General features: G+C 44.6%; 1 protein-coding gene across 2 annotated transcripts in view; it reads right to left on the bottom strand.

Moving 5' to 3' along the window:
• The window catches only part of LOC101351662 (NADH-cytochrome b5 reductase-like), a 22,939-nt gene extending 18,051 nt beyond the window's left edge, over positions 1-4,888 (bottom strand). The window contains exons 1-2 of one of the 2 annotated variants that reach the window (XM_004371704.2): positions 4,562-4,888; positions 1,057-1,205 (exon numbers count right to left, since the gene is read on the bottom strand). In XM_004371704.2, coding sequence (XP_004371761.1) covers positions 1,057-1,205; positions 4,562-4,750 — 338 coding nt within the window. In that variant the 5' untranslated portion in view covers positions 4,751-4,888. The remainder of the gene's footprint in view (positions 1-1,056; positions 1,206-4,561) is intronic. The other variant, XM_023726987.1, reaches the window with a different exon arrangement.
• Between the last annotated feature and the right edge of the window lie 7,167 nt (positions 4,889-12,055).

The raw sequence follows: 12,055 nt of genomic DNA, 5'->3' as shown, positions 1-12,055 counted from the left end.
TGGGAGTGGACAGCCCCGTAAAACCAAATAAGACTAACAAGGCACAGCAGTCCAGTGACAAGGGCCAGAAGGCAGAAGGGGACAAAGAAGCTGGTGATAGGGAACCCAAGGTTGAGTAAGGATATTGTTGATGTGTTGTGAGATTGTTAACCATTGTCATAGGGCAACCAACATTTGTAGTAACTGTTAAATGAGAAACTATTTTGTTCCGTAAGCCTTCATCTTAAGTGAGAATAACAGCACAATTGGAAGAGCGTAGTCAAGGTCACTGAACTGTGCATGTAGAAATTTTTGAAATGGCGTATCTTTGGTTATGTGTATTTTCACTAAAAAAAAAAAGAAGGTTGAGAAGTTAAGAGGGTTGATATGTTGTGGGGTTGTTAACCAATGTCATAAAACAATATGCGTACTACTGTCTCATGAGAAACTATTTGTTCTGTAAGCCTTCACCTGAAGTACCATAAAAAAAAAAAAAAAAAAAACTTATTCAAAAAAAAAAAAAAAAAAAAAAAAGAGTATGGAGTCAGGAGCCAGACTGTCTGGGTTTGAATCCTGGCTCCACTTCTTATTAGCTGTGTGATCTTGCACAAGTCCCTCATTCTCAATGACAATGTCTTTCTCTCAATTGGTGCTAATCACATTAGGTTAATACCACAGGCTCTGGAGTCAGACTGCTGGCCTTCAAATCCTGGCTCCGACACCTCCTGACTGTACGACCTTGGGCAAGTTACTAAACCTCTCTGACTTCAATTTCCTCTTGGGTATGATAAGGATACCTACTACACAGGCTTTTGTGAGGGTTAAATGTGTTCATGCATATAAGTACAAGAACTGGGCCTTGAATGGTACGTGCTATAAAAGTGTTTGCTGTTATTATTATTTATTATAAAAATGCATTCTAGTTCAATCCCAAGAACCCTAAGTGTATTACTATGTCTGTTTTGAAGATGACAAAATGGAGGCTCAGTGGAGGTTAAGCATGTTGTCCTAGGCCACACAGCCAGCGCACGGCAAGGCAGGGCTCCAAACTTCGGTGTTCCCACTACCTGAGTGTACCGTAGGATGAGGTGCTGGCCAGGCCGCAGGCCAAGCTGGCTATTCCCGGGCAGTGCAAATCGGATGCGGTAGGTGTCCTTGGTGACTTTGTCCACAGTGCTAATGCTGAAGGCCACGAAGGTCTCTGGGCTCAGGCTGGAGGGGCAGCTCTGCAACAGCAAAAGATCCAACCGGGCAGAGGCCGGGCTCAAGGGACGTACAGGCATCCACAAGCATCCCTCCCACTTTCCCCAATAAGAGGCTGTCCTGGCCAGGAAGTTTTCTGTACAACAGAGAGTAGCCCCATCTTAGCTTCTTTCATGCTCTAGTCTAGGAATGCCAGAGCACTTTATACTTAGCTTATTCTGGATAAAGAGCAAGCTCCTTAGCTGGACACTCAAGGGCCTAGTGGGCTGCCCTCCATCCTCACTGTACCTCCCATGCATCAGACGCTGGACTTTTCTTCATCCTCCCAAGAACACCCTGCTGCCTCCTCCCTCTGGGTATTTATTTGTTCAAGCTATGCCCTCTACCCAGAATACTCACTCTAATCTATGAAAGACCTAGCCATCCTTCAAATCTGCTAAAATCCAGATTTACAGAATTTAGAAAATGATGGGACCTTAAAGATGATCTAATCCAATATCCTTATTTTACATATGGATAACCCGAGGCCTGAGTGGTACAGACTTACTTGTCCAAGGTCACACTGTGAGCAGGGACTCAAGTTTCATGTCTTCTAAGTTGTAGCCCAGCGCCCTTACAACTCTACCCCACCTACACCTCCTCCAGGAAGGCTTCTCTGAATGCCAGGACTCACAGATCTCTCCCTCCTGTAAAATGCCCACGCCTGGTTCACTCTCGGGACGACCCCGCCTCCCCATGTCCAGCTCAGGGCCTGGCACGGTGTGCTCCTAAGGCAGCAGCTCTGCAGCCCCAACTCGCCATGGCAGTGCCAACAGTGTTACAGAACTGGCTGACACTCTCAGGCTTGGCCCCCTCCCACACCTCCCATCCAAGCCAGGACAACCTCTTCATTATCAGCCAGAGAAGCTGGGCACCCTCTGTCTAAGCTGCCTGGTGCTGTGAAAAGTGCTCTGGGCTGGGAGTCAGGAGACCTGGGTTTATAGCCCCAGGTCTTCCTTTGACCACCTGTGTGGCCTTAGGTATATCATTGGATTCTCTGGGTCTCTGTTTCCTTACCTGTAAAAAGGGACCACTCATCCCTGATAACCTTATATGATTATCAGGAGGGTCAGATGGGATAACAATGTAAAAGCATTTTACAGAATTACAGAATTTAAATTGTTATGAAAATTTAAAATTTTCTTCTATTATTACTTCATTAAAAGTAAATAAATAAAATGTATTATTAAACTGAAATATGCTATTTTGCATTATAATGCTGATAAAACCTTGTGATATCACTTAACATTTGTATATAATGAGTGGTAACAGCTACTATTTACTGATTGCTTACTATGTGCCAGGTGCTTTACATCCTCATCCCATGAAATCCTCACAACAACCTACAGAGTATTAACATCCCCATTTTTCAGATGAGAACACTGAGACTTAGTGAACTAAAATAACGTGTCCAAGATCACACAATTAACTGGCAGAACTGGACCTCAGCTCACATTCTTATTCTCAGTGACATCTTCTCTCAGTCGGTGCTAATCACATTAGGTTAATACCACAGGCTCTAGAGTCAGACTGCTGACCTTCAAATCCTGGCTCCGACACTTCCTGACTGTATGACCCTGGGCAAGTTACTAAACCTCTCTGACTTCAGTTTTCTCTTGGGTATGATAACAGAACCTACCACACAGGCTTCTGTGAGAATTAAATGTGTTCATCCATATAAGTACAAGAACTGGGCCTTGAATGGTAAGTGCTATAAAAGTGTCTGCTGTTATTATTATTTATTACAAAAATGCACCCACTAGTTCAATCCCAAGAATTCTCGGAGTCACGTAGTACTATGAATATTGTCCCTCTTCTATAAGTTGAGCTTTCTGAGGGCTGGTACACTGGCATCTTTACTTTATCATCAACCCCCTTGGGTGTGGCACACAGGGCATGAGTTTCCCAGTAGATCTGGGAGAAACTCATTCACTCATTCAACAATCATCTACTGTGCACCAACTGCAATCAATGCCAGGTGCTGCTTGAGGTGCTGGGGTTAGAGCAGTGAGTAAGACAGGGCCGCTTCTCCTGTGGAACTTACATTTAGAAGGAGAGGTGGACATTATACAAACAAGTAGATCTAGACGGCGTCTGGTGGTGCTGAGGGTTAAGGAGAGAAATGAAGCAGGGTGAGAGGACAGAGAGTGATGGGGGGCAGATGGACAGAGTAGTTAGGAAAGCCTCTTGGAGGAGGAGAAGTCTGAGCAGCGATTAGAAAAATGAGGGGGCCAGGCACGCAGAGATGGAGGGCAGTGAGGAGGGAGGAACACGGGCGTTGCCATGAATATTCCTCAGTCACTGGCAGAGGCCAGAGGACTCTGGTCCCAACCACTACCTTCCAGTGGCAGAACTACATGTAGACATTCAATGGGGATAAACGTAAAGTTGTCCTTTGGGGTTCAAAATAAAAATAACTGTATTTACTCAGGATGTATGATCTATAGGTTAGACAGAGCTTTGGCCTAGTTTTGGTGCTAACAAAGGGAAGCAGTTGGCCAAAAAGCGACGGTGATGTTGGGCTGCATTAACAGAGGTGGGGTGCCATGGAAATGGGAGGAGACGTCTTCACTCCACTCCACACTGATCAGAAGGGTCATGGACAATGGAAAGCCCATCAAGAGGCAGGCAACTAGGATGGAGACTCAAACCAGGCCTATGTACAGCAACAGAAGGAAAGGGGCCTCAGTTTCCCTATGTGTACAATACAAAGGTTGAACTCCATGGTCTTCTGATAGTCTGTAATTGTTACTGTGAACCCTCCCAAACATCACACTATAATTCTAAACTGCTTAGATCAGACCATGAAGCATTCTACAAGTTCATAAAAGGGGTAAGGGCCAGAGAAGAAAAATAGTAACAGTAGCAGTAGTATTGGTGGTGGTGGTAGTAATAATAATAATACAATCCCTTATTTACCTAGTATATAGCACGTGCTAGTTTGCCCCATGAGGGCAAGGACTGTCTGTCTTGCTAACTCTCAAATCCCTAGTGCTTATCATAGGGCCTGGTATATAACAGGTACTCAAAATATACTTGTTAAACTAAATGAATGCCAGGCTCTGTGCTAAACATCACAAATGTTTAGACCAATTTTACAGATGAGGAAACTAAGGCTTGGGGAGGTTAAGGAGCTTGGGGAGGTTAAGGGACTTTGCCTAAAACCACACAGCTGTTAGTAAGTGCCGAGGCCAGGCTTTGCACTTGCTTCCATTACGCACACTCTTTTCTCTCAGCTGTAGAGTCAGAGAAGGCCTCCCAGAGCAAGTGACGCTGGGCAGGGCCAAGGTCCGATTGACTGCTACCCTGGCCCTGCGGCTGAAAGGCAGCCCTCCCTCACCTGTGGCTCCTCCCCACTCAGCAGGCTCCTGTCCTTGCTGGCTCGGGCTGCCTCCCACCTTGCCAGGTCTCGGTGATAGAGGTCGAACACACAGGGTGAGCAGCCACTGCCACAGCACTGGGATGGCAAGGGCTCCACCGGCCGCAGCTGCAGCCAGGCTTCGTCATCGTCCTCCTCCTTCTCACTCATTGTTAGTGGGGCCTGGGCAGCCTGGGGAAGGCAGGGCCTGGGAGGGACGACCGGGTGCTTTTTCCAGAGCAGGCCTGGCTCGTAGAGGCCACGTGCCCAGGCTCTGCTCCCTCGTCAGCCTGGAAGAGAGAAAACATATAGGTTGCCCTCTGGTCACTGCCATTCCTCACATTCTCAGTGGGGCCTGCTAGTTGCCAGGCTCTGTGCAAGCACGGGGGACAGGGATGAATCAGCAAGAGTCTGCTGCTCTGTCTGGTGGGGGAGGCAAGCAGGCAGGACACAACAATTAAAGCTGGCAGCCAGGCTTTCCCATCTCTGCCTATGCTCTGAGTGCTGTGTTAAGCATTTTACATAGGTTATTTCACTGAATTTTAAAAACTTTTTAAATGATGAAACAAAATATACACACAGAAAGATGCATAAACGTTTACATGCAATTTAATAACTGTAAAACACCTGTGAAAAGAACCTTGCCAGCATCCCAGAAGCCACCTGTGTGTCCCTTCCTGATCACAATTCCCTCTCTCCCCACAAGGTAACTACCATCCTGACTTCTGTGATAATCATTTCCTTGCTTTTCCTTAGTTTTGCCACCTATGTTTGCAACCCTAACCAATACCATTCAGCTTTGCCTGTTTTTTACCTTTATATGAAGACAATCCTAGTGTATTCTTTCATGTCTGGTTTCTTTCACTCAGCATTGTTGGTGAGATTCATCCACCAAATTGTTGCATCTTACTTAATCTTTAGAACAACGAGAGAGGTAATAGGGGGTCCCATTTTACAGATGAGAAAACTGTCCTGGGGAGGTTTAATGACTTATCCATGGTCACACAGCTCCTAAAGTGGCAGCAGCAGGATTTTAACTTCAGTTTGTTTGGTTCTAGAGCCTCAGGTCTTAACCAGTCTGATAGATTATTCCTCAACCATAGGAAAACATGAAGAGGAGGTTGTGACTGTCCAGGTAAGAGGTGATGAGCACCTGGACAAGAGCAGCTTCAGGCAGGATCAATTACATAAATGGTGAAGAGGGATCAATAGGGCATAAGGACTGACTAGATGTGGAAAGTGAGAGAAATGGAGGGGTTAAAGGGACATCCACGTATCTGACTTGGATCTCTGGGTAGACAGTGGGCTCAAGAGAAGAAGCCAGGTTTTGGGGGAAGGAGGTACAGAGAAAAGTTCAGTTTCAGATATGGTGAGTCTGAAGGGTCCATGGGGCATCCAAGTGCAAAATCCAGCTGTCTGCTGGATTAAACAGGTCTAGATATCTATGAGTCAGAATCAACTCAACAGCAATGGGTTTAGTTTGGTTTGGTTTTAGATATCTAATTGTTCAATAATTTTTGCATTCTGTTAGATCATCTTTCCTTGGAGTGGGTACAAATATGGGCCTCTTCTGGTCAGTTGGCCAGGTAGCTGTCTTCCAAATTTCTTGGCATAGATAAGTGAGCACTTCCAGCACTGCATCCATTGGTTAAAACTTCTCAATTGGTATTCTGTCAATTCCTGGAGGCTTGTTTTTCTGCCAATGCCTTCAGTGCAGCTTGGACCTCTTCCTTCAATACCATCGGTTCCTGATCATATGCTACCTCCTGAAATGGTTGAATGTCGACCAATTCTTTTTGGTACAGTGACTCTATGTATTCCTTCCATGTGCTTTTGATGCTTCCTGCATTGTTTAATATTTTCCCCGTAGAATTTTTCAATATTGCAACCCGAGGCTTTAATTTTTTCTTCGGTTCTTTCAGCTTGAGAAATGCTAAGCATGTTCTTCCCTTCTGGATTTCTATCTCAAGGTCTTTGCATATTTCATTATATAATACTTTACTTTGTCTTCTCAAGATGCCCTTTGAATTCTTCTGTTCAGCTCTCTTACTTCATCATTTCTTCCTTTCGCTTTAGCTACTGTATATCCAAGAGCAACTTTCAGAGTCTTCTGCTGACATCCATTCTGGTCTTTTCTTTCTTTCCTGTCGTTTTAATGACCTCTTGCTTTCTACACGTATGATATCCTTGATGTCATTCCAGAACTTGTCTGGTCTTCGGTCGTTAGTGTTCAATGCATCAAATCTATTCTTGAGATGGTCTGTAAATTCAGGTGGGATATACTCAGGGTCGTACTTTGGCTCTCGTGGACTTGTTCTAATTTTCTTCAACTTCAACTTGCATATGAGCAACTGATGGTCATTCAAAAGCAGCTGCAGCAGTACATCAACAGGGAACTGCCAGAAAATTCAAGTCAGATTCAGAAGAGGACGTGGAACAAAGGATATGATTGCTGATATCAGATGGATCCTGGCTGAAAGCAGAGAATACCAGAAAGATGTTTACCTCTGTTTTACTGACTATGCAAAGGCATTCGACTGTGTGGCTCATAACAAATTACGGATAACATTACAAAGAATGGGAATCTCAGAACACTTAATTGTGCTCATGAGGAACCTGTACTTAGACCAAGAGGCAGTTGTTTGAACCGAAAAAAGCGGATACTGCATGGTTTAAAATCAGGAAAGGTGGGCGTCAGGGTTGTATCCTTTAACCATACTTATTCAATCCGTATGCTAAGCAAATAACATGAGAAGCTGGACTATATGAAGAACACGGCATCAGGACTGGAGGAAGACTCATTAACAATCTGTGATACGCAGATGACACAACCTTACTTGCTCTAAGTGAAGAGAACTTGAAGCACTTATTGATGAAGATCAAAGATCACAGCCTTCAGTATGGATTACACCACAACATAAAGAAAACAAAAATCCTGACAACTGGACCAATAAACAACATCATTATAAAGGGAGAAATATTGAAGTTGTCAAGGATTTTATTTTACTTGGGTCCACAATCAACGCCCATGCAAGCAACAGTCAGGAAATCAAAAGACACATTACACTGGGCAAATCTGCTGCAAAAGACCTCTTTAAAGTGTTAGAAAGCAAAGATGTCACTCTAAGGACTAAGGTGTGCCTGACCAAGCCATGGTGTTTTCAATAGCCTCATATGCATGTGAATGCTGGAAATGAATAAGGAAGACCGAAGAAGAATTGATGCCTTTGAATTACAGTGTTGGCGAAGAATACTGAATATAGCATGGACTGCCAGAAGAATGAACAAATCTGTCTTGGAAGAACTACAGCCAGAATGCTCATTAGAAGTGAGGATGGCAAGACTTTGTCTCACATACTTTGGTCGTGTTATCAGGAGGGACCACTTCTTGGAGAAGGACATCATGCTTGGTAGAGTAGAGGGTCAGGGAAAAAGAGGAAGACCCTCAACGAGATGGACTGACACAGTGGCTGCAACAATGGGCTCAAACATAACAATGATTGTGAAGATGGCCCAGGACCAGGCAGTGCTTTGTTCTGTTGTACATAGGGTTGCTGTGAGTCGGAACCAACTTGACGGCACCTAGCAACGACTATCTAAGTCTGGAGATAGAGCTCTGGGTAACTGACACCAAGGGAGGGAGGGCTAGGGAGAGGAAGAGAAGAGGCCATTTTCTTTGAGGGCCTGCCTCATCACTCCCTCCATGAGTGCTCACTACACCTGGTCCATCCCTGCTCATGGCAGGTGTTGAAGAAATACTTAAGTGAGCTTATCTCTATAGTATAGCATTTCATACTGTTCAGAAATAACAAGTTTACATGTATTTCTACTCTTTGAGACTGTGAATTCCTTGAGGGCAGAGACCTATTTTTTATTCATTTCATGAAACAGTCCAGTGGCTATTTTTAAAAAATATGTGTTATAGGAAACCGTGGGAAGAAGATGTGGCAGTCTGCCTCTGTAAAGATTACAGCCTTGGAAACCCTATGGGGCAGTTCTACTCTGTCCTATAAGGTCACTATGAGTTGGAATTGACTTGATGGCAGTGGGTTTGGTTTTTTGGTTTGTTATAGGAAAAGAAGGAAGAAAAAAAGGAGCTTGATTTCAAGGCTGTTAGGTAAACAGTCTAAAAGACAGATCAGTAAGGAACAGTTAAATAACCATGATCTATTTTGAGATGTTTCTAAGAGAGAAGTTTGGGATTTATTAGGGTTCTCCATATTTACATGTGGATTCCCACAGTTTATACAGAAATAGACCTATCTGATTGTCTTACCTGCAAGCAAGGAATTCACTTAAAATCTTACATGCCAATCAAAGTAAAAGAAGGTGTTCCCTCCCTCTTGGTAGAGAGCAAAGCTGAGGCGAAGTCTGATGTTACAGCCATCTGAACGTTATTTGAACTCATAACCAGTGTAAACATCATAACTCTAAAATGCAACCTCTGAGAGCTCCTAGCCTCTGGTTTCCTTCATTTCATTTCTACCTACTAGGGAAGGACTGCTGCCTGAGGTGCCAGGCTGCAGAGATGAGTGACATTCGTCCCTGCTCTGGAGGAGCTCCTGGCCTAGTGGAAGGGTCATCCACTAAATAGGTAAGAACTGTTAAAACTGATGCCACTTACAGGGCTAAACGCTTAACACTGTCTCACATAGTCCTCCCAAAAGCCTTATGTGGTAGGTCATGCACTTCCTTACTTCACAGAGAAGAAAACGGACACTCAGGTCAGGAAGCCAGAGGTGGTAAAACCTATACACAGGCCTCCAGGCTGGTGCTCTTTCTCACTAAACTTCGAGCTTTTGGAAGGCAGGGGAGTGCAGAGCTGATGCCTGGCACTGGACTGGCACAGACCAGCGGCCCAACTTGCTGAATGATCATTGAATTTTATGGGTACCTTAAAGCCTTTCGATGGTACTAATTTCATTCGTGCATTCATGCATAAAGGGCTAGGATTGAGGTGCAGGCCAAGTGTGTGGGAAGTCAGAGGAGCAAACCACGAAGTCTGCTGAAAGGACAGGAAAGTCTTGCTTCATGGTTCCCAATCACTCCCCAGGAGTCCTAATCTTTAAGATCTTTTCTGCTTTTTCCTGCTTTTCACTCCCATCTACACCACAGCTTCCAGGAGTCACAAAGATGTGCTTCCAGTCTTTCCCCACATCATCCATCAGAACACTGGTCATCAGCTCTGATCACACCAGTCTCCTGTTCAGCAACCTTCAATAGCTCCCCACTGCCTACTGGATAGAATGAAATCTCCTTGCCTGGTGCCCAAGGCTCTTTCTGATCAGAACTTGTCCAAATTCTCTTCCCACTTAGTACTGGTTTTATAAGGGCAGTCCCTCTATGTGAAATAAATCTTCTATAGAGGAAAGGGTTTGGCTTCAGAAAGCCTGGTTTCACCACTCATGAGCTCTATGACTTGCCAGGCTGGGACCCCCTTGAGGGAAAAAATGGTGTCTTATTTCCTTCTGTATTCTATTACCAAGCCCAGGACTGGCATATGGAAGGCTCCCAGTGACTGGTGAGCGATCGTTCAGTTTACACATGTGGTCTGGGGGCCAGGCACAGTGCTAGGTGCTGCGGCATAGCAAGTGAACAGGACATGGTTCCTCTCTTCATAGAGCTTGCAGCCTAGCAGTGCGTTACAGTAATTCAATCCATATATTATGAGTAAATGAGGCCTGGGCCCTTCTTCACACCAGTTTCTTACTCCGCACGGTTTTTGTGAGGTAAGAGAAGTGAGAGGGCTCTGTCACCTGTAAATTGCTATACAGTGTGAGGGTTATTTACATCATTCTTTGTCTTGAATTTACGTTCTCCACATTTTAATAACGCTGCTTTCTCTGGTATTTTGGGAACTAGTAAAGATGTTGCTCAAGTCAGTCATGATTTTTTTTTATTGTGGTGAAATATACACAACATACATTTTGCCATTTTAACCACAGTTATGCAGCCATCACCAGTTTCCAAAATTTTTTCATCATCCCAAACAGAAACTCTGTACCCATAAAGCAATAAATTCCCATTTCCTTCTCCCCTCAGCCCTGTGGAACCTCTAATCATCTTTCTGTCTATGAATTTGCCTATTCTAGACACCTCATATAAGTGAACTGATACACTCAGCATAATGTTTCCAAGGTTCATCCATGTTGTACATAACATGTATTAGAACTTCATTCCTTTTCATGATGGAATAATATTCTATTGTATGTATATACCACATTTTGTTTATCCATTCACCTGTTGATGGATACAGGTTGTTTCCACAGTCGTGAATTTTAAAGACTCAGGTCATGCATTCTCTCAGTCTCCACTTTTAAGTCTGAGAGGCACCATCTTTAAGTCACATGTTGTTCCCTTTGCCTGGACACTCTCCCCACCCTCCCCCAGAGGCCCTCGCTGAACCTTCCCCTTCTTGTTCTGTCATGCACCCTATGTTTCTAGTATGTATTCATTCATTAAACACGTATTTACCGAGTGCCTTCTATGTGCTGGAACCCGTCTTGGTAGGCTGGGGATACAGCAGTGAAGAGACAGATACCCCTGCACTGAAGGAGCTTACATTCAAGTGGGAGCGACCGTTATTAAAGAAGACCAAAACGGAAAATGTATATTATGTCAGTGTTAAATGCTAAAAAGAAAAATAACTAGGGAACAGGGACAGAAAGTGTGCGGTATGTTGCAACTTACTTTTTTTTACTTGCATTCTGTCTGTATCTTCCACTGAAATGAAAACTATACATCCCACATGTTTTTTTCACCAACGCAAACCCAGGCCTGACACAGTGAGCATTTGAGAAGTGCTGAACAAGGAGCAAAGGAACACTTCCATTGTTCTGGCCTTGCTTCTAGGAAGCGGAAAGGGGAATCCAGAAAGAGAAATTCCGAGAAAATGGGAAGAAAGTTAACTCACTTACGGCGTTGGGGAAGAGGGGTGCAGTCAGAGAAGTAATCGGGTGCAGGGCTGGTGTGGTGGAACAGGGCCACTCTCAGGTCTAGGGGAAGGGCAGCGATGGAAGCGGCCGCAGCAAAGTGAAATGGGTGTAAGGGAAAGTTTCGAAACTTTTACTGAGCACCCACTACGTGTCCAAAATTGTAAGTGCGTTAGCTGGCTTAAGGATTTCTATCCCAAACTTTACAGCAAGAGACACTGTGGTTCAGAGAAGGAAGTGCCTTGCCCAAGTTCAAACCGCTTGTAAGCAGTCAAGGATGTCCTAAATTCAGGTTTGAATCCCCGTACTCTTTTCCCAGTCCGGCCCGAGCTGGTACCACAACCACTCACCTACACTCCTGCGCTTCTCTTCACGTGAGGATCTTTCAGGTTCCGCCCCACTCACGGAGGTGGGGAGTACTTAGCTGGTCCCACCTATAAAAAAATGGTAACGGCCTGATGGGGTGGAGCAAGACAGGATGCTGTGAGGGTGATTGGTTGAAGTGGCTGCCTTTCATAAATGTGAGCGTCAGTGCCCAGCCCTT

This window comes from Trichechus manatus, unplaced genomic scaffold (assembly GCF_000243295.1).
Source record: "Trichechus manatus latirostris isolate Lorelei unplaced genomic scaffold, TriManLat1.0 scaffold00015, whole genome shotgun sequence".
In the NCBI taxonomy this organism is placed as follows: domain Eukaryota; kingdom Metazoa; phylum Chordata; class Mammalia; order Sirenia; family Trichechidae; genus Trichechus; species Trichechus manatus.
This window is presented reverse-complemented; position numbering and strand designations above follow the sequence as displayed.